At 38.1% G+C, this 22559-nt stretch overlaps 3 protein-coding genes across 3 annotated transcripts in view; all 3 read right to left on the bottom strand.

Moving 5' to 3' along the window:
- Positions 1-1220: 1220 nt before the first annotated feature.
- Positions 1221-6295, bottom strand: LOC107661253 (annexin A3-like). The gene is made up of 14 exons (XM_016450751.1): positions 5945-6295; positions 5800-5850; positions 3996-4083; positions 3829-3923; positions 3624-3737; positions 3361-3451; positions 3202-3281; positions 3065-3121; positions 3012-3015; positions 2738-2761; positions 2549-2644; positions 2379-2437; positions 2185-2307; positions 1221-1916 (listed from the first exon to the last, which is right to left on the bottom strand). The coding sequence occupies exons 1-14, from the start codon at positions 5957-5959 to the stop codon at positions 1857-1859; spliced, it is 957 nt and encodes a 318-aa protein (XP_016306237.1). The 5' UTR covers positions 5960-6295; the 3' UTR covers positions 1221-1856.
- A 466-nt stretch (positions 6296-6761) lies between these two features.
- Positions 6762-10901, bottom strand: LOC107661220 (annexin A3-like). Its single transcript, XM_016450719.1, has 14 exons — positions 10807-10901; positions 10446-10477; positions 10300-10347; positions 9632-9719; positions 9420-9514; positions 9221-9334; positions 8957-9047; positions 8796-8875; positions 8659-8715; positions 8472-8565; positions 8286-8381; positions 8109-8167; positions 7915-8037; positions 6762-7519 (listed from the first exon to the last, which is right to left on the bottom strand). The coding sequence occupies exons 2-14, from the start codon at positions 10458-10460 to the stop codon at positions 7463-7465; spliced, it is 1017 nt and encodes a 338-aa protein (XP_016306205.1). The 5' UTR covers positions 10461-10477; positions 10807-10901; the 3' UTR covers positions 6762-7462.
- A 246-nt stretch (positions 10902-11147) lies between these two features.
- Positions 11148-22559, bottom strand: part of LOC107661219 (extracellular matrix protein FRAS1-like) — a 133051-nt gene continuing 121639 nt past the window's right edge. The window contains exons 56-74 of the mRNA XM_016450718.1: positions 21854-22198; positions 20877-21037; positions 20591-20738; positions 20278-20483; positions 19966-20122; positions 19553-19753; positions 19277-19464; positions 18427-18702; positions 17988-18220; positions 17503-17663; positions 16951-17165; positions 16651-16801; positions 16419-16526; positions 14817-14976; positions 14613-14729; positions 14215-14381; positions 13929-14134; positions 13100-13246; positions 11148-12831 (exon numbers count right to left, since the gene is read on the bottom strand). Of these exons, the coding sequence (XP_016306204.1) occupies positions 12256-12831; positions 13100-13246; positions 13929-14134; positions 14215-14381; positions 14613-14729; positions 14817-14976; positions 16419-16526; positions 16651-16801; positions 16951-17165; positions 17503-17663; positions 17988-18220; positions 18427-18702; positions 19277-19464; positions 19553-19753; positions 19966-20122; positions 20278-20483; positions 20591-20738; positions 20877-21037; positions 21854-22198 (3923 nt within the window). The 3' untranslated portion in view covers positions 11148-12255. The remainder of the gene's footprint in view (positions 12832-13099; positions 13247-13928; positions 14135-14214; positions 14382-14612; positions 14730-14816; positions 14977-16418; positions 16527-16650; positions 16802-16950; positions 17166-17502; positions 17664-17987; positions 18221-18426; positions 18703-19276; positions 19465-19552; positions 19754-19965; positions 20123-20277; positions 20484-20590; positions 20739-20876; positions 21038-21853; positions 22199-22559) is intronic.

Genomic DNA, 22559 nt, shown 5'->3' with positions numbered 1-22559 from the left:
TAATAATACATGTCTGTTCGATTTGGATTGTTATTTAATGTTTATTATTGGAAAATAACAAAATTACACAGACTAGAGACCTCAACATTTAACCACCTCATTTAAATTTGTCAAAGTTTCAGGCCATATTTTGAACCCTATTCAATGTTTTGCATAGTCAATTGCCTACAGTTGATATTATATTCGCTCTGAAGTACAAAACAGTGAATTACATATAATAATAAAAGAAAATATTCAGCATCTACTTGATATTGTTTTCGTCTTCAACTTATTTTTCAAATACGTTTTTGGAAAAAACTGTTTTAATTTGAGATTTCCTTTGTACTCTACATGTATCTTCCAATAAATTTCAAACATGACACTCATAATGTAATTTATGTGCAATCAGGACACAGATCCAGCACAGTGACAGTGACAGTAATGTGATGTTAACAAGTCTGGGTCGACAACACAAGACCCTCTGAGGGTCCTCAGGTACATCTGCTCTTCAATTCATGAAAATGTCCTGCCCTCTAATGGTCAAACCCTGCAAAATGAGCAGGTGCCTTCTTATCCCAGGAAATAAGTGTAGATATTGTCTATGTAAGTGTGTAGTAATATATGCAATTCAACATATACGAAAAATGACTAACTTATGCTCAGTTAATTGCAGAAGAAGCGCAAGAAAATCATGACCTGTTTAAATTGATATCCAGAAAAGAAAAACATCAAGGGCTTTTAAAAGCAAATGTACATGCTTGTACAAATGTGACAGCTGTCTGATAATAGCTACAGATGTAGGTCGATGGAGAAACAGAGGACTGAACTGGAGTCTGGGATTATTACATGGGATTAATGAGGATCTTCTGCTCCCTCAGGCGCTTCTCCACCTCAATACAGATCAACTCCCCTGACTGTGCAAAGTTTCATCAGCAGCAGCTCCCTAAACAGATGACTCGACACTGTGTACATCACAATAATGCCCAGATATCTTGGTTATCTTTATCATAATGTGTTAAATTATGATTTGTTTTTTTTGTTTTTTTTTCCAAACAAGGCATATACTACGCCTTGTTGGCTGTTATATAACACTTTTAGGAGCTGTGATTTTGCATATTTATTATCATATTTCTAATTAAAAGTAGAATCTATTGTCATATTTATTCAAGTAACCCAAGTTCAATTATTCCATTTTTTTTTTAACCAAAAGGTAACTATAGGTCTACACTATCTGTGGGAAAATCTGGCTACAATTTAATCTAAAATGTGCAATGAAAGGGGTAAAGGTCAGAATAAACAGCTCAAGCAGGAACCATATGGACAGAGTAAAGGCTTTTTAGAAGGTGAAAATTAAAGCAAAAAGGCTCTTGGAGTCTCACAGACGTTTTTCTTAATGACATTTACGTCTGGCAAACTGCCATCAATACTGAGATCATTAAAGTGCGGCAGGTAAATTCAATTAAATGACAGAGGCAGAAACAGACATGGAAAGAACAGATTGACATTTAGGCCAATTATTAAGAAATCAATAAGTGGTATTTTACTATATTTTGCCCAGACAACATGTAAAAACACTTTGCTGATCCACATAATATCTGAAGGACAAAATGACAAAAAGGTAATATGCTGAAATATATTTTTCATTTGAATAAACTCATTGAAATGCAGGAATATTCATAGCTGATACTGATTTATCAGAACTGCAACATTGCAATTTTCTAAATCATGTTGTCTATTAGCTTTTTTACTTGCCATTAAAGCCTTATGAGTAATTTAGCTTTAAAAAATCTATTAAATTTACATTTATTAATTTAGCAGACATCGGATTGACCCACTGCAAAATAACTAAACAAGACATCTTTAGTAGCATTTCTGGGTTAGTCTTCTCCTCCACAAATCACATTCAAGCAATCACCGTAGTTGCCAGACACATCAGACTGAAATAAAAAAGAGCAAAGTCACTTATCATAACATCAAATACAAAACCCTTAGTCATCATCAAAAATGTGTTTAATTTGCATGGAATATAGTGACACAGATGAGAAAAAAGCCTTTTGGCCATGAAGAATGGACTTGATGGCATGATTAAACTAATAAACTTGAGGATCAGGAAGTGATGTACTACTGGCCTCAAGCATAATTAAAGAATAATGGCAGATGGCCTGAACTTGTGCTAAAGTGTTTACATCAGTGGAGAATACTTACACTTATTTCCTTGAAGAGTGAATTCTGATAGAGCTTCTTGAATTCAGCTCTGATGTCCAGCATGTCAATCTCTCCACGGCTGACCATTACTCTGGTCAGAGTGGTTTCATCTGTACCTGCTCCCTGCAGGTTCACAAATAAACGTCAGTGTTGGACAAACTCAGTGACAGACAATAATGTGTTTCTATCTGTACCTTCATGCTTTTGTAGACTTTTTCAGCAAAGTATGCAGGAGTACTCATCACACATTTTACTAGAAGAAAAAAAAGTGTACTTGATTACAAAATATGTAGAGGTAAAAAAAAACAAATGTTCCAAATACCAAATAATTATTGTGTATTTGAATTCATAATTAAACATTTACCAATGTCAACCAGCAGTTCCTCCAAGTTTCCAGACATTTCCTTCTCAATGCTCTTCTGCAAAGTCTTGCCACTGATGTTTTTATATTCCAGTATTGCTGTAACAGGACATGCCAAATTATATTCAAAACACATGTCATTTCAGTTCCTATGCGAAACGTTTGTGTTTATTTGGATGATTAAGTTGGTACTTTGTCTCAGGTGAGGGATGCTGGCTAGAGAAATTGAACTCAGGTGTGATAAACCACAGTTTTAACAGGGGGGCAAACACTTCTTCACACAGGGCCATGTAGTTTTGGATTTTGTTTTCCCTTAATAATAAAAACCTTCATTTAAAAACTGCATGTTGTGTTTACTTGTGTTATCTTTGACTAATATTTAAATTTGTTTGATGATCTGAAACATTAAAATGTGACAAACATGCAAAAAAATAAGAAATCAGGAAGGGAGCCAACACTTTTTCACACCACTGTAAATAACATTCTTTGATACAGCCTTATGAAACGAGTTTTCTATACCTTTGCATCCTCTCTAGCCTTGTCTGCATTCACATTGGTGCTTTCATCCCTCGCACCCTTATAATGAGTGAGAAATATCATTAATTTCCAGAGCTGCCTTTATTACAATAGACTGCAATACATGTGTATTTAATCACCTCGGCAAGCAGTAGGATGGCTTTGCCAAAATCCCCTGAAACCTCTGTCTTTAGCTTCTGTATCAGCGTTTTCTTTGTTTCTATTGGGCAAAGGGTAGGGAAGCAATTATAACAAGTTTTTGTAAATGACATTTTGTTACAATAGATTCCTCATCTCACCCTCAGCGTATGCGGCAGACAGTTCCTTGATCTGTTTATTTGTCCGTGAGGCAAGTATTTCTATCAGGATGCTGTTGTCTGTCCCAGTCCCCTGAAAACCAACCCATGAATGTATTAGGAAAATTATGAAAAATATGCACAAACACTGGTAAACAACATGCAAAATATGTTCACACAGATAATCCTGAAATTTGTCTGAGATTATTGCTAAATGCATCAATTTTTTCAACATTTAAAATGAAAAATTAGGAAATGCAACTTACTTTCATTGCTTTAATTAGCCATTTAGCATCATTGACTGCAGGCGGTCTTGCGAGCGCAACAAGCAGATTTTCAAAGTTGCCCTGAGTGTCGCCTTTCAAGTCATTTACAAGAATCTTTGGTCAAGACAAACAAATTAGGCAGATTTTCATCATATAACATTGCACACACATTCAAATATATATGAGCAGGAGGACACAGATTTACCCTATTTGTGGTTTCTTCATATGCCTTTGAAATAGCCTGCTTCTGACTGCTGCTCCTGTGAGTCAGTATGTCTATCAATGTCTTCTCAGTTGTACCTGGTACAGTATATACTCAGAATACACACATTACATAATACATACATAATACACTACAGATAGATTATGTACCTATGCCTTCCATTGCTTTACGGAGAGCTGCAACATCTTCACTGACATTGAAGTTAGCTTTGGCTTTAATGGTGCCTCTCTCTCCTGGCTGAAGAAGAATAAGCAGTCAATCAACCAGCCAACCAAATCAATCAATCAGTATTACAAAAATGTTAAAAGTGTGAGACAACTAATCCCAGTCCAGTCTCTCCAAAGTGTATTAAATAAGAACCGATTATACACCCATATTTAGGTGTGTGTGTGTGTATCTAATCAAATAAAACAATCATTGACGCTGATACAGGTGAACAGGTTTTGGCTTGTTGTCTATGATGAAGGGATTAATTATAGAAACTAAAAGGACAAAATGGAAAAAGGACATACATGTGACATACAGCAGCCACGATATGACTGTATAACTGATATAGGCTTATGTTTTTTTTTTTCACTCGAAATATTTCCAATCAGGAAATATCTTCTCAAATATGTGTAAGTAAATGCGTTTTGCACCTTTATAGATTATTTTATCTATAATGGGTGATGGACAAAGTAGACTAATAGTGTAATCTACTAAGATTAGACTAATAGTGTAATCTTAAATAGCCTATCAGATATGGGTGTCATGCCGTAAAATATTTTTAACCCAGAAAAGCGCTATATAAATGTAACTAATTATTAATTATTAATTAATTATTTTCAGTTCAGTCTAGCCAGAGTTCAGGCACTCTCAAACACTCCCATTTAAATCACTGAAGCTGTTTACACTGTTAAATTAATATCTTACTTACATTAGTACGCACATCTGCACTTTGTTGTTTCTGATGAGAGAATTCGCCAGAGAATTCAGTCAGCGAGCAAGTGAACAAAACGCCGCCGCGTCCGAAAGCTCTAAAATGCTGCCTTCGGAGGCATGAAGGCATCAAGGCACGTCCGAATCAAGCGGCAACCTCCCGCTCTCTCTCGTGAAGCCAGCCTGGTTCAAAAAATGATTTTGGTCTATATAGCTAATTTTGCCCTTCATGACAACTGTGAGGGGGGTGAATTTTTTTATAACTCATCCGTTTAAATTATATTAAGCCTTAAAGTTATGCATAATTAAGGGCACGGCCACTTGAGTGACAGGTGGATTGCAGCTGCTGTCACCACCGTTCCTCACTCCCATCCGGGTCACGGCACCAATGCCCCTCTCCCCCGGGTCCTCCCCGCCACACCTCGTTCTCGCTCCGAGTGGGTCTCGAACCCGGGTCTGCGGCATGGGAGGTGGGCGCACTAACAAGGAGGCTAAAGACCTATCGCTGGCCTCCTTTACACATAGATGTATCCTTCGCTGCCTTTCATATCCCACAATCCTGTGCGTTCCAAGATTCGTTCATTTTGCTGAACGAGACTCAAAGGTCCGAGTCGGTAAAATGATCCGAACTTCCCATCACTATCATAAGGCAGCGAGGCAGCAAGTCAGCTGCCTAGGCTTCCGGACTCAGCCCGCGTTTCAGCGATGACTCATCTGAACGCCTCTGATTGGCTATTGCATTCATAAGCTCACCAGAATCGTGCGTGATTGGTTATAATGCAGCGCTGTACAAACGTGTCTGTCTCTGGCTCAGCGCCAGCCAGCAAACGCAGATTTGATGTGCCGCGCTGAACGATTTAATCACACCGGTGTGATTGTATCAAATATAAAAAAATATATTATTAGGCTATTTTTAGTCTTTTGGAAGCTGCATTCAAAATCCACTTGGCTCAGAAATCTGAATGGGCATGACGCCTCTGTATATATATAATGTGTGTGTGTAGGCCTATATAAGTATAACAAAAGTTTGTTTACCGCTGCTGTGAATGCAGCAGGAGCAGCATTCGCAACACTTTGCAAGTCTTCCTGCAACACAAGAAATTAAATAAACTCTCTTCAAATTCATACTCTTCACTTAAGCAACAGAGATGACTGAATGTAGCTTTAAGATTTTACTTACCCACAAGTCCGACATTTTTGATGGATTCTACTGTGATAAACAATTCATCAATTTACAGTTCAGAATGCATAAGGTAGCCTAGCCTACATTGTTTTTCATTTTCACTCTTTTTATATGCAAAAAAAGGTAAACGTCTCGCCCTCAGAAACAGATTTTAAAGACTCAGTGATATCAGTAAAATAAGCTTTGACAAAAACTCCTATAATTATCGATCGATCGACTCCTGATCGACTGCAGCAATCACACCGCCTTCTGTATCTCTAATATATACTTACTTCGAATGTATATCAAAAGCAGATGTAAAGTTATGTTAATCAAACTTAGACTTTGCTTTGAAAGTGCTACCTACAGTTTGCGTTTACCTGTGTGATACGAATCAACACTGAACGTGCCTCCTCCTGTCCGGTTTAACTTCTCCTCTTCTTCTACTTCCTCAGGGCGTGTGACGCGATGTGTCATTTTCACAGAAGACATGCATTCTTACTGAGCCTCTACTTTCATGAACACCCAACGCGCTGCTATGATTTACCATTTAGGAAAATTGCTAATTTTCCTAATATTTTGTAGCGATCATTTAACCCCAATCAAGGCCGTATCAGCTTTTAATATATAGAACATCCAAAACACACTAAAATGACTGATGGTAGCCGGTTGTAACACATAACATTCACGTGGTTTCAGGTTTTCTGGCAATAAACAAGATATTGCACACGAACTCAAGTCTCCTTCACAATTTTAGAATTTGGGTAAAATTAAGCTGATGATAGATTAAATAATCATACATTAAATATGAGCACAGTGTGCGTTCCACATAATAGGTATATGTTTATTAATTTATTTCATTGTTAAAAGGTACAAATACAGGCATCATGTTGATTATTTTATCATAAATGATAGCACCAAAAACTGACATTTGAAAAACTTTTGAAACTTTTTTGCGAAAAGGGTTTGAGACTTAATAATGGGGGGAAAGAAAAAAGAAACCCACATGAAACAAAAAATACATTTTGTTGTTAAGTGTTAAAATAACAAATCCTTTGGCATTTCAATGGAGTCACCAGACTGACAGCAAATCTGTAGTGGTAGTTTCCAGTCTATTAAAACACGCTGCTGATGCACATAATGTATGAAGGACAAAAATTAAAAGGTTTTTTAATCTCAAAAAATGAAAACTTCTAGAACAAAATGATGGAATTTCATAAAATATGCATAATTTAGTTTCTAATTTTAACATTCATGATTTCGTCAGCACAATTTTAATGTTTGATGTTTTCAAGTAACTATTAAAGTCATGCCTGCTGTTGCGAGGCGCCATTCACTACCAAAAAGTCTTATGATCAGTTATGATCTAGACAAAAAACAAAAGTATATTTTTAATATCATAAATTATAATGAATCTCACTCTATACCTTTATTTGCAGTAAACTTTAAATATAAGTTATTTATTTCCTAAGACAGCTGGAAAAATGCTATTAAAGAAACCATTTTATGAAGCATCTCAATTCTTTTGTAAACAGGCTAGTCTTCTCCACAAATCATCTTCAAGGAGTCACTATAGCTGCCAGATACATCTGACTGAAATGAAGAACAGCAAAATCACCCATAGTCGCACATAATCACAGAGACCATCAGTACAGACTGTATCACAACATCAGATACAAGAACAAAGAGTGAAACTCTCAGCCATCACCAGTAAATGAGTTTCATTTGCATGGAATATAGTATCATATAGGACAATATAGGAAAACAGTGACACAGATGAGAAAAGAGTGTTTTGGTCATTGTCAGATATGAGGAATGGACTATGTCAAATCATCATTTGTGAAGGTTATGATATCTTGAGGGCATGATTAAACGTATAAACCTGAGGATCAGGAAGTGATGTACTACTGGCCTCAAGCATAATTAAAGAATAATGGCAGATGGCCTGAACTTGTGCTAAAGTGTTTACATCAGTGGAGAATACTTACACTTATTTCCTTGAAGAGTGAATTCTGATAGAGCTTCTTGAATTCAGCTCTGATGTCCAGCATGTCAATCTCTCCACGGCTGACCATTACTCTGGTCAGAGTGGTTTCATCTGTACCTGCTCCCTGCAGGTTCACAAATAAACGTCAGTGTTGGACAAACTCAGTGACAGACAATAATGTGTTTCTATCTGTACCTTCATGCTTTTGTAGACTTTTTCAGCAAAGTATGCAGGAGTACTCATCACACACTTTACTAGAAGAAAAAAAGTGTATTTGATTACAAAATGTAGAAGTAAATAATTTTGCATCGAATTCTAAGTGATTGTTGTGTGTATTTGCATTTAGAATGTATAAATACAAATTGACTGTACCAATGGCAACCAGCAGTTCCTCCAGATCTCCAGATATTTCCTTCTCAATGCTCTTCTGCAAAGTCTTGCCACTGATGTTTTTATATTCCAGTATTGCTGTAACAGGACATGCCAAATTATATTAAAAAAACATGCCATTTCAGTTTCTGTGTGAAACATTTTACATTTGGATGATTAAGTTGGTACTTTGTCTCAGGTGAGGGATGCTCCTTTTACAGAGGATCTCAATGAACTTGGACTCATCAGTTCCCAGTTTCTTCTCGCCTGCATGATAGAGAGCCTATGGAGGAAACAGAGAACATGTAGATGCTCACATCTAATCATATAAATAACATATTCTTTGATACAGCCTTATGAAACGAGTTTTCTATACCTTTGCATCCTCTCTAGCCTTGTCTGCATTCACATTGGTGCTTTCATCCCTCGCACCCTTATAATGAGTGAGAAATAGCATTAATTTCCAGAGCTGCCTTTATTACAATAGACTGCAATACATGTGTATTTAATCACCTCGGCAAGCAGTAGGATGGCTTTGCCAAAATCCCCTGAAACCTCTGTCTTTAGCTTCTGTATCAGCGTTTTCTTTGTTTCTTTTGGGCAAAGGGAAGGGAAGCAATTATAACAAGTTTTTGTAACTTTCATATTTTGTTACAATAGATTCCTCATCTCACCCTCAGCGTATGCGGCAGACAGTTCCTTGATCTGTTTATTTGTCCGTGAGGCAAGTATTTCTATCAGGATGCTGTTGTCCGTCCCAGCCCCCTGAAAACCAACCCATGAATGTCATGAAAAAAAGAAAGAAAAATCTGCCTCTATTGGTTCAGAATATTCAAATTGCTCACATGAATAGCTGAAGTTTGACTCAGAACACTGTACAGGGACAGGGAGAAACACTTTACATTCTTCACAAGGGAAAATTAGGAAATATAACTTACTTTGATTGCTTCAATTAGCCATTTAGCATCATTGACAGCAAGCGGTCTTGCGAGCGCAACAAGCAGGTCCTCCAAGCTGCCCTGGGTGTCGCCTTTCAGGTCATTAACAAGAATCTAGACAAAGAAATTAGGCAGATTTTCATGTGAATACAAAAACACACACATTCAAATTATCATGAGAAAGAGGTCACAGATTTACCCTATTTGTGGTTTCTAGGTATGCCTTTGAAATAGCCTGCTTCTGACTGCTGCTCCTGTGAGTCAGAATGTCTATCAATGTCTTCTCAGTTGTACCTGGTAAGTGAAATTACTGTAGTTTGATGGAACATACAATATGTGAAGTGAATGCAACAAGGAGAATACAGGAATATATTACATGTACAATACAATACAGATATGTAAATTATGTACCTATGCCTTCAATTGCTTTACGGAGAGCTGCAACATCTTCACTGACGTTGAAGTTAGCTTTGGCTTTAATGGTGCCTCTCTCTCCTGGCTGAAGAAGAATAAGCAAAAAATGTAAATGCTTATGTATTTGAAACTAGTTGTCACACTGGGAATTTATCACAAGGGCTGTATCTCAATAATTATATGGTTTTAAGTCAAAAGTCCTCTTACAAGTCAAGTACTTGTATTATCCGCTCTATGCATGTGCGCTCCGCTCAGTCATGGACAACATTTTTTAATAATATTAAAAATATCTGTATGACATTATATTCTGTAGTTCTTCCCTGTTGTACCGAATATCTATACTTTTCAAATTATCATATCGAAGTTAGAAATTCAAATATAGTGACAAAATTAATTTTGTAGGGTGCCACAAGTTTGTTTCAATTTCCAAAGGGTGCCGCTACTAAAAAAAGGTTGGGAAACACTGCTCTAAAAGATGTCTCTCATGCTCAAGAAGGCTGCTTATATAGGCTGTTTAATGGCAAGTTCCATTAGGACAACACGTATCCAATTCTTCTTGGTTTGTAAGTAAATTACTTTGAAAATATAAAATATCCAAGTGGTGGTCAAACGCAAATGTATTAAATTATACATACAACCAAAATGCATTAAAACAAGTGATTTACCGCTGCTGTGGAAGAAGAGGGGGCACGAGCAAAATTCTCCAAGTCATCCTGCAATACAGGAAAATTACATCTCAGCAAATTTGGTTTCAGTAATATTCTTCAATATCACTTTCAGGGGGTGCATACGTTTGCAAAATTGTACTCACCCATAAGTCTGACATTTTTGATTGGGAGGATTCTATAAACAAACACAATCACAGTTCAGATTCGATTCAGTTCATCGATTACTAATACATGATCTTTGCGGTTACACAGTCATGCATTTACATTTACTTTTCTTGCTTTCACTTTATTCACAAAAAAAAAGAAATAAAGTTAACGACTTCCCTCCAAAAATAGTTGAAAAAAAAAATCAGTTTAAAGCACTTCTCTGCCTTTAAAATATGCTGGTCATCAATTGTATACCCAATGCACAAGTTAAGTTAATTCAACGAACATTTATAATTAGCACTCATTAATAACTAGTACCTACGATTTTTGTATACTTTTAAAATTCTTAACTCTTACCTTCGCGATACAAAGTAATAGACGACGTGGCTCTCTCTCCGCTTAAACTTCTCACCACCTGCTTTTTCAGGGCGTGAGAGATATGATGTTACGATCTCTAAAGGAATGCATTCTTACGGAGCCTCTCCCTTCTGGAAAAACGAGCTGCTATTCACTTTCTACATAATTCAAAAGTAAAATGTACTTATTTTGTTCTTTCAAAACAATTGTATTACCATTACAACTAGGCTACTATTATTGTAACACATAACAATCATGCGAGGTGAAGTTATTTCACCTCACATACATTAAATTTGAACAAAGAGTGCCACGCATTAGGAATAGGTTTATTAATTTTATTGCTAGAAAGGCACACGTACAGGCATCATGTTATTTTACCCTAAATGATAGCACCAAAATCTGATATATCCAAAAATTGTCTGTTTGATAGGCACTCACTTAGACTGATCATGAAGTAATAATCGTAGCTTTTCCCACCCTACACCCAGTGCTTTAAAGATTTTGGATATTCTTGATCAAATCAGCACTATGTAACAAGTGATGACTTGATACAACATTACAGAACATTTGAGTAAATAAATGATAGAAACTATAGATGTGCCTTACTTAATACATGATGTGACATTAATACAAGACTAAATAATGCAGGATAACATGAGGTGGATAATCTTTAAAAAAATCCATGTGAAGATTTTTGGTAGTGTTTGGTTATATCAGTATAGACAGCAGTCATATAAAACAAAAATACATTTTGTTGTCCAGTGTTGTAAAATAATAGAGGTTACAGCATTTCAATGGAGTCAGTAGAGTGATAACAAATCAATAGTGGTTATCAAATCTATTTTCATACAATTTCTCATTTACATGTACCAACTACTTACATGAACTGACAAATGCATCACTTTGGGCAGTCTATTCGGATTTGGAATTAAATAAATCGCACTTGACAAATATCAGCATGGCACACCGATGATCAGGCCAAAAGTAAATTACACAATGAGGCAGAGCATCAAAAGCCAAATTAAAATACAGGGATGACCATGTCATCCAATAATTGCACTTAATAAACGTATTTACATCACTCACCCTGTCCAAAGTGTTGGCACTCATCCTTCCTTTAATACTTTCATGTGTTTTTACTGACATAACAAAACAGCAGGTGCAGCGATACAAACTCTCCATCCATCAAGTGGCTGAGCTACCACTGAGCCATTATATGATTCTTAAGACAGAGCTATGATTTAAAACTGAGATTTGAAACATAAGATCTGATGACCCCATTATGTGTTGCTCATTAATGTTTGAGGTAGCTCAGTTGTGAAATGATTTACACTGCATAGCTGGCAAGCATACTTTCCCTTTTATCCTCATGGTCATACAAAAATACATTAACGTCATTACAAATATTCATAGAAAATGTTTCTTTTTCTCATTAAATACTCTAGAAGGTCAGACTTCAGTGCCGTCATTCAGGTTGTTGTGTAGTTTGACCTCCAGATTGACCTGTTTGACCTTGACCCCATTGATCTTGTAGGTCTCTGGGTTCTTGTTGAGAACATTGACGTTTCTTACAGAGCAGTGCTTGCTGTTGAGGTTTTTCTCCAGACGTTCTATACAGACCTCCACCTTTGTGTTCAGAGGATAATCCTCCACTGCCTTCGCAGGCCTCTTTTTTACAACCCTGCGGCACTTTCTGACCATGAAGCAGAAGGCTAGAAGGACCAGGAGAAGTAGGAGGATGGCTGCCATGCCACCCCCAATGGATCCTCCCATCTGGGGATTGAAGGTGCCCGATGGTTCCACCTCAAGCTTCAAGGTCTTCATGTTGGTGCCATTCTTTACCTGGTCACCTTCATTGTCGTAGATCAGTGATTCATCCAGCATTAGACGACCTGAACGGTCCACCAGATCTCGGCGACTTCGCTTGAGCTCATAGGTCACTGAGTGCTGGATTCTGGGAGCAGATATGGACTCCGGTCCAATAACGTAGATGACCTGGAGGTACCACTGGTGCCCTGCCTCAACCTAAAGAAGAGTAAATGCAAATATGATTATATCCCCTCCCCTTTATATATATTATAACCCCTTTTTAATCTTGTCCTTTAGCCCAGTTCCCTATAGTCATGGCACATTGTCAGCCCGGCATCTTTTCCTAAACAAACAGATCAAGGCACTTCCCTGAAGGGTACAACTGAATAGCTTCAGCTTTGACATTTGCCAGGATTTCTAGTATGTGTCAAACAGAAGGTCTGTTTAACAACTTGACTTTTTGGTGAATCTTGCAGCCACTGACCTTATAAAGGGCATCCACCTTCATTGTGAATCCGTCTACACCTGGCATCGCAGACAAGGACTGGAGATCAGGAATGTCAGATGCAAAGTTGGCTTCAAATGGAACATCATGGAAGTAGCGGTCACAGACATCAGGCTGCTTCCGGTCCTATGTGATACATTATTTACAATTATTACCCAGCTCTCTGGAATACTTAATTCTGATTGGTTAATCATAGCATCCTGTGATCTATTATTTGCACTGAGTTATTTACAATTATTACCCAGCTCTCTGGAATACTTAATTCTGATTGGTTAATTAGCCAGCATCCTGTGATCTATTATTTGCACTGAATTCGTGCTATATTTGTACTGTCAACTGTCTTTCTTATAGGAAGCTTTAAGATAATATACTTCACCATTCAAAGGTTTGGGGTCAATACAATTTTATAACAAAATAACAATTGAACAAAACATTTCTATTTCAAATAAATGTTGTTCTTTTGAACTTTGTTCATGAAGTAATCCTGAAAAAAATGTATCATAGTTTCCAAAAAATGTTAAGCAGCACACTGTTTTCAACATTGATATTAATAAGAAATGTTTCCTGAGCACCAAAATCAGCATATTAGCATGATTTCTGAAGGATTATGACACTGAAGACCGGAGGAATGGCTGTCAAATCATTAGAGCTGTCAGTCTCAATATTAGTTCCAAGATATACAAAAACAGTTTGATCTTCAAAATACCCCTTGGAAATTTACATCCACTATCAGTTAAAATTTAACCACACCAAATGAATCTTGCTAGACTGGTTAAACTGGTCTGGACTTGTTACAATAGACACCTACCAGAAGCAGGAACCTGTGTTTGAGGTGCTTGTTCGGTTGAATGCAGCCATACTGAGGGCCTTCGTTATACAGGGTGCCTGTGGGGTCGAAGAAGGGTACATAGCCATCCCGCCCTGTACACAAATATACTTTCTCCAGCTGCAGCTTGTAGGCCGAATTCAAGTTCTGGTCGGGATTCCACAGCACTCTGCCATACAGCGTTTGACCTGCATAATGTCAAACAATGAATGAGTGAAAGCATAATAGTGGAGGGAGCTCACTGTTTTCATTACTTTGCTAATTTTACCCATCGAAAAGGCTCCTTTATAGTCCATCTCAGCAACAGACATGTCTGCGAGAGCAGGATCCATTAGAAATACTTTTTCATTATTACAAAGCTGGAACTCAGTATTCAGGGAGTAGACTACAGGAACAGGGCGGTTCGTCTGCTGGAAGGCGATGGGCAGCAGGAATCTACCGATTGAAAGAGAGTGTTACAAGCCCTTGCATGTTGTTGAATATTCTTGTTGACTCACACTAACAGTCTGCACCTGATGAAACCTGTAAAACGAGTCCACTAAAAGTGGATGACAACTGCAATATCATTCAACCCTGCTGGCTCTGCTCAGCAAAATGTCTCCATCACAAAAAGTCACTGTAGTGTCCTCAAGGAGTTATCAATGGAAAAGCACCATGGTAACATACTTCTCTGGAGCATGGGCCGTGCAGGAAAGAGGCTTATCCCCAGAGTCGACCCATGCCTGGGTTGGCTGTACCGTGCAGGGGATGAGGAAGACTGTGTACTCCCCAGAGTAGTCTTTCCTAGAGCACAACAGAAAGCACACTGTCAGTGGCCTTAAGATGGATACACTTCCTTAATGTGAGAGCATTAGACTTCACGTTGCTTACCTGCTGTAGGAGCTTGTGGCTCTCCAGAGCTGGTAGGGTGAATCAAAGGACTGTGCGCTCCACATCAGCTGCAGGTCAAATTCAATGCCTCCCAAGTGATCTGGAGCCATCAGGTGAGATTTCTGTCCAGGGAGGGTGTGATGATCAGGGACAAATTGACCTAGAGGGAGAGGAAAGTTTCATCAGTCACTCATAATTCAAGATGTCAAAAAAACGGCTTTGGACACTTATGCCACACTTCAAAATGCCACATGGTTGGATATTCTAATGCAGAGATGCTGAGACTTTAAGTTAGTATTCCAATCATTTAATGACATATTTGCATGTTCACAGTTCTATGATTGTTTTTAGTAGTTTTAAGTCAAGTCAAGTCAAGTCACCTTTATTTATATAGCGCTTTTAACAATACAGATTGTGTCAAAGCAACTGAACAGCATTAATTAGGAAAATAGTGTGTCAATAATGCAAAATGACAATAGTAAACACAAATTTTTCAGTTAAAGACAGTTCATCATTGAATTCAGTGATGTCATCATCCAGCTCAGTTTAAATAGTATCTTTGCAATCAAGTCAACGGTATCGCTGGAAATGAAGTGTCCCCAACTAAGCAAGCCAGAGGCGACAGCGGCAAGGAACCAAAACTCCATCGGTGACAGAATGGAGAAAAAACCTTGGGAGAAACCAGACTCAGTCTGGGGGCCAGTTCTCCTCTGACCAGACGAACCAGCAGTACGGAAAAATCAATTTAAGACGTAATAAAACAGACGATGAACACTATTAACAGCAATTATTATATGATGCAATCAAACTTATAGCAAAATGTGGTAGTTCTGTATGTTGTTTCAGGGTTGGCATCATCTGAGGTCCTCTGAGGGGTTGGCATACTAATTTAACACTAATTATCAAAAATAAAGACAGAAATATATTACTGTTGTCAATTACACTTGTATTATAATAACAATAATAATCATCATTTTTATTTTATAAATAACAACACTAATATTTATGTCTTAAATTCTTCACTTTCAAATGTCCAAACCCTCAAGCTTTTAACATTTCTCTAATTCTCTAGCATTTATTATTAATAATTTTTTTTGGGAATACTTGTTAAATGCTGTAAACTTCTGTCCACAAGAGCATTGGAAATGATGCGATTGTGTAAATAAAGTAAACCTAAAATATGAAAATACTGGCTCACGAGCTGCTCATGTGTAAATGAACACAATGCCACTCTTCACTCTGGAACACATAATGCAACAGATTATATACTTTTTCATTAAATCACAGCCTTCGATTTACTGTTATTTACATTTTTTATTCACACTAAGCTATTATGCAATTTTTATTTTTATTTTAATGAATTGTGCAGCTGCATTTATTTATTTATTTCAATTGAACAAATAACGAATGTTAACGAACCCCCTGCAGTTCCTTCATGAACCCTTGTTTGGGAAATCCTGTTCTAATGCAATGACATTCATTCATTTTTTTATGGTAAATAGTGTCCAAATACAATTTTAAATGTATCCAGGTAAAAATATCAGGTTATGTTCATAAATAAAATGAAATGATAACAAATTGCTAAAAACAGAAGTTACAGACCTCTAAACTTGGCGTGGGTTTTGAACTCAATCACCAGTCGTCCGTCATCCCTAATGAAGATCCGAATGATCTGTAATCTAGCTGACAGCACGCTGTCTGTCTGGATGCCTAGAGGAATGTTCATAAGCAATCAGTTAACATCAGCTACGACATTAACACAGTAAGGTGATGACAGCAGTTTGCGCCTGAGTATGTCCATTGGCTTTGGGGCTGGCGATGAAGCGACATGTACCTGTTCTCCACAAGACCGTGTCATAGAAGAAGGAGAACTCCATCTCTGTGTGGTGCTCTAGGGAGGCCCATCCACGAGGAGCCGTCACATAGATATAGGACACGTAGAGCGGCACCTGCACCGTCAGGAACGACTGAGCCGAGTCTCTGACCTGAAAAAAATGCAGCCACACACTCATTTGAATTGCTGTATGGACTAAATCTGCCACATCAGATTTTGTCTAGACGAGAATATTTATATATCGATGAGGACGACGAGCATACATTTGTGGTGGGATACAAGTCATGTGTTCACACAAACCTGAAAGTCAGCAGTTACTGATCCTCCACATACATCAATAAGCTCTGTCATGTCATAATACGCATCAAATGTCCATATGCAGCTCTTCAGATTGAGATGCTTGTATAGCTGGATGCTTCTGGGTTCTCGAACACTAGGGTTGAATTGGTATGGACGGTCATATCCGGGACCCAGGGATATGCTGTCATACAACACATCATCCAAGAAGCCGGTTTCTGGGGGAGAATTTACAACGTATTTTCTGAGTTGAACGATTCAGAGTTCTGATTCATTAGCCGCTATAAGTAAATAACTATAATAATAACAAAGTGCAGTAAAGAGTAAAACTAATTGCACTACAAACCAGTGTATTTATGTTTACAATACTACATTAAAATAATATCATAAATACCAGTTTGTGATATCAAGCAGCATAACAGAGAGTTTTTATACAGCTAAAATAACCTTGCACATTCAAGTTAAAGATGGTCACACCGGCTTTTGTTGCTAACAAGGTGGGTAAGATAGGTGATAGATTTGATCTGATTTGATCTAGTATGGGGTCTCTCTCACCAGAGATGCCATGCAGGTCTTTAAGTGTGACCAGGTTGGAGCAGACGTGCTGCTGACGGTAAATAGACTCAGAGAGCAGGAAGTGTAGGTTATGCAGAGGCATGGTGGACACCAATGGAAGCATTCCATCCTGATGAGGGATCTGCACTGAGATATGGATCCTGTTAAGAGAAAAATAAGTATTACTCGCTTTATAAAATGCTATTTTCTTTGAAGTACTGAACATAGCCTGGGAAATGTGTTGTTTTGGATCTGCAGTTGTCTAACAAGTTTATTTCTTGGTGTTCCTTCAAATGTATAAATTCATTTTGATCTTGCTTTGCCCAGAGGCAAAAAAGATCTAGTGCTCTACAAACCCTACAGCTGCAGTTTCAGTCGAAAAATGCTTTTAATTCCTGTTTCTCAAATCTCTACTGGGATCTGTCCGAGTTAAAAGACTTCTACATCTGTATTCAATCATTTGCTTACAAAAAGTCTCTCCTGACCTGTTTGGATGCTCTTTGTGTTTGACATCCAAATATTTTAGAGTGGCAATAAAGGACTGGGCCTGAAAGCCCCGAGCGGTTCCTGTGGTGACGGGGGTGTGGCATATTGATCCCTCAGTGCCAATAGTGACAATGTTGCTCCTCAGTGGAGTTCCCAGGTGCCCGGCTTTATCTCTGGCCTGAGCTACGCAACGCACATGGAAACGTCTGCTGAAATAGATACTGTCCAGAACCTGTGGAGCAAAAGTTTTTATTTAACCCCAGAAAACTCAGCAAAAGTGAAAATGCTGCCTGATCATATTACTTATGAACGTATTACATATGGCAAACCACATGGCTGATTGCAGTATGTGAGGTTTTAGTTAACAGCTAGATTAAAAACACTGGTTGGTAATATTCTATTTATGACAGACGATAACAATCTAAATATCATACTAACCATGTGACTGACTGTGGTGTAAGGTGTGTTATCCGTCACTGTCTCAAAGGGTGATCGTGCTCCGCTGGTGTCTGTGGGAGTTGCGACCTCCCAGCTGAAGTGGACGGAGGTCTGGTTGATGCCTGCCTCCTCACAGCGTTCTCTCATGTCTGAGTATTTGGGGTAATGGGGGTCACAGGGAGTCACACAGACCAGAGGATATCCAGGAGATGGAGATTTCTTACTGCCCTCTTTAGTGACCTCCTGGACATAGTCATAGTCTGACAGAGACACCACCTGTGAGGAGAGTCCATATGAAACCAAACTTGATTCAAAATCAAAAGAGAGTTGTGAGATCTTACAGCTGTCATTGAATAGGATCTTCATTTATTTAGTACAATTGATTGTTAATAACCTTTGTAACGTGCATGTAATGATTTTACTTGCTTGTCACAATAACGTAGGCCAGTGTCTTAAATGATCTAAATTTCAGGACTTTTCTAAAAAAAAACTTCATGGGAAAAATGATACACTACCATTCATAAGTTTGGGGTCAGTAATTTTTATTATTATTATTTTTTCGAAAAAAAAACCGGTGTCACTGAAGAATGGAGTAATGGCTGCTGAAAATTCAGCTTTGCCATCAGAGGAATAAATTACATTTTATAATATATAAAATATTATATACAGTTTTTTTTAGTAGCATTTCACAATATTACTGTTTCTACAAGACTTCCCAACCCTTTGAACAGTAGTGTATGTGATTTGATTAATTAATAAGATGCCATTCAAATTTTTAATCAGCTGACAAGTATTCAGATTTTGACATACTAAATGTCAGTCGCCCAAGCATCTACTGTACATCTCTTACAATGGGTGGGGCTGGAAGGATGAGACTTCCTGTAGCTTCCTGATCTAGGATGGTGACTGTTGCCATGGTGATCTGTCCAAGCACGGCTTCAACAGGGTCATCTGGACCAAGGACCAATGAGAAAGATTCATGCCACTCTCTATCTTCATTGGACAGGATCTCTACCTTAAACAGGATGTGGTCCACACCTGAGGAACAACAGAATTATCACAGATTAGAATGAAGTTATAGTCTTAAAATAAAAAAGGACAAAAAGAGCTAAATAAATATACTTACCAGGGCTGAACTTAAGGACTCGACTCTTGGGGTTATAGTCTACACCTGACTGGGCTGATCCATCCCTTGTGCTGCATCGGATCTTGGATGTGCGGTCAAGGTCTCCTTTACGGATTACCTTGATATTCAAAACCTCAATTCCATCTGGACCGGGGGGCTCACGAACTTGGTATGAGGCTTGCTCAAACTCGATCATAGGTGCTGAAAAGCATGATGTGCACTTTTACATTTATGAATTTGGCACTTTTATGCAAAGCAACCTACAGTGCATTCAGGCTATACATTTTATCAGTAAACGCGCACCCTGGGAATCGAACCCATGGCTTCATGTTGCAAGAGCCTTGCTCTACTAGAGCTTTCTTTAAAAGTTAGAATTGTTTTATTGTGTGTTAAGCAACAAGCTAACTACTGACCATCTTCATCATTTGTGATGGTCACAGTTACAATGTCGTTGACTCCAATCATGGCTCCAATCCAGTGGTCACCCTGTGGGCTTCCAAGGTGGACCTGGAACTCCTCTTCAGGCTCAAACACAGAGTCATCCTGGATCAATATGGTACAATTCTTCACCTGCCAATCAGAAGCAAGAGGCTTTCAAATGCTTTGTCTAGCATCGTCTGTAAACTACTAAAAAACAGAGGCCATATGAAAACAATACCATATCATAAAATTACTAAATTCACAGAATGTTGGTGAAGAGAATCAGTGACTAAAAGAAACCATGCCTTTTCCCCTTTCCGGAAGGTGATCCTGGAATCATCAGCATTTCTCCTCTCCTCGAAGTCATCCATCACCATAGCAGACATTGTGCGTGTGAAGCAACGGACAGAAGACTTATAGGACAGATCTCCTGTCCTAAAAATTGGGATGTGCAGGACACCATCTTTTTCCTTCACCGTATACGCCAGCTTTTCAAACTGCATGCTAGGTACTGTAAGAAGACAGCATTGACTCCATAAGTATGTTTATATGAACATTATATTATGTTATATGGACGTTACGACTGTGATTACGAGTGTAATGGACAAGTAAACGCACTGTCTTGGGTGGTGTCAGTGATGTAGACAGAGGCTTCATATGGTTCAGTCAGGACCGCTCCGTTGGGAGAACTAAGAAACACAATGAAGGATTCTTTCCCTTCGATTGTCGGGTTCTGAATGTCATCCATTATGGTCAAACTACATGTCTAGGAGTAAGAGTAAACAAATGATAAACGTGCTTTTGGTGGAAAAATTCTTACTTAGATTTCTTACTTGATTTATTGAAATGAAGCCTGTAAACACCAATAGTCTTACAGTATGTCAGAACAGACTAGTTTCATTACCTCCTCGGTCTTGCCTGGTCTAAACTCCACCTTTTTGGAACTCGGGATGTAGTCAACACTGGGCGTGGCCGAATCTTGTTCAGCAGGACGTGTGGCACACCACACAGAGGTTACTGAGGAAAGGTCACTGCCCTGCCGTAGAACAGGGATTTCAATGGTGCCTGTGGGAAGATGTTTCAGACTATCAATATGGCATAAGTATTGGACAGATTACAAAATACACTACTGTTCAAAAATGTGATTTAAGTAATATTATTTTTGAAAAGAAATGAATACATTTTAATTGAGCAAGGATGCATAGATCAAATTTGACATTAAAGACATTTACAATGTTGCAAAAGATTTCTATACCAAAATAAATTCTGTTCTGTTTCTATTCATCAAACAATCCTGAAAGAAATATGTCACAGTTTCCACAAAAACATTAAGCAGCACAACTGTTCAACACTGATGTTGAAAATAAATGTTTCTTGAGCAGAAAATCAGCATATTAGAATGATTTCTGAAGGATCATGTGACACTGAAGACTGGAGTAATGCCTGCTAAAAAGTCAGCTTTGCCATCACTGGAATAAATTACATTTTAAATATATATTCAACAGTCATTTCAAATTGTAATAATATTTTACAATACTACTGTTTTTATTGTACATTAACTGATTAAATAAATGCAGCCTTGCTGAGCATAAGGGACTTCTTTCAAAATAACAACAACAAAAAAAATCACCCCAAAGTGGTATTTTTGATTTTGAATTGTTCTTGTTGCTCTCCATCCTTAATAATAATAAAAAATAATGCTCAAAATCTTCACTACTCAGTTTGTGAATGAAATGGTCTAAATGATTTTTTTCAAATCACAAAATTATTGTTTGTATTCTAGATTAATATTTCCAATCTATAATTAATAAATCAACTACCACATTTTTAAAACAAAACTGACGCCCATGATATTACCTACAACAGCCAAACTCCACCAACCTGCATCTTCACTGAAGGTGAAGGACGCGTTGCCCAGGAAGACAGTGGAGGCATCATTTGGCCCATCTATAATGACTTTAGCCACAGTGACATCACCCATCCGTGCATTGTCCGAGGCGTCCGACAGCACCAGCTCAAACTCCTCAGAGAGTTCATACTCGCTGTCATCAATCAGCTTTACATCACAGGTAGACATGCTCACACCTGGGCCAAAGATGACTCTGTTGTCACTGCTCATGCCACGGGTCTTATAGTCAGAGCCGGACTCGAGAGCGTGCAGGCTGCTGCCCCGGGCTGACTTAGGCACAGTGTAGCAGAGGGCTGAGACTGTGCTGCTGGTGTCACCTAATTAAAAGACAAGAGATTACCTTTAGTATATAACACATGTAGCGTATGGACCAATCAAACTCACCGTTTTTCATTAGATTTAACAAATCAATTATTCATTAGATTAACAAATAGTCACAGACCCCTCACCCAATAAACATACTGGGTGCCAGGATGTCTGCGAACGACACCAGGCCCCTGGTCACCATGGCAACCACAACACCGTTTGCTAGACCAGATACACTTTACGACCTAATGGCATGTTGAGAGTTCTCCCTCTCACTACATTTTCCATAGGAAAGACACATAATGCACAGTAAAAACGGACTCTTCTCTAATTAATTCATAGGAAAACCTTTCTTTGAATGAACACACATAT

The sequence above is a fragment of the Sinocyclocheilus anshuiensis genome, unplaced genomic scaffold (assembly GCF_001515605.1).
Source record: "Sinocyclocheilus anshuiensis isolate Anshui unplaced genomic scaffold, SAMN03320099.WGS_v1.1 scaffold1365, whole genome shotgun sequence".
Lineage (NCBI taxonomy): Eukaryota > Metazoa > Chordata > Actinopteri > Cypriniformes > Cyprinidae > Sinocyclocheilus > Sinocyclocheilus anshuiensis.
The sequence above is the reverse complement of the archived record's forward strand: the minus strand, read 5'-3'. Positions and strand labels throughout refer to the sequence as shown.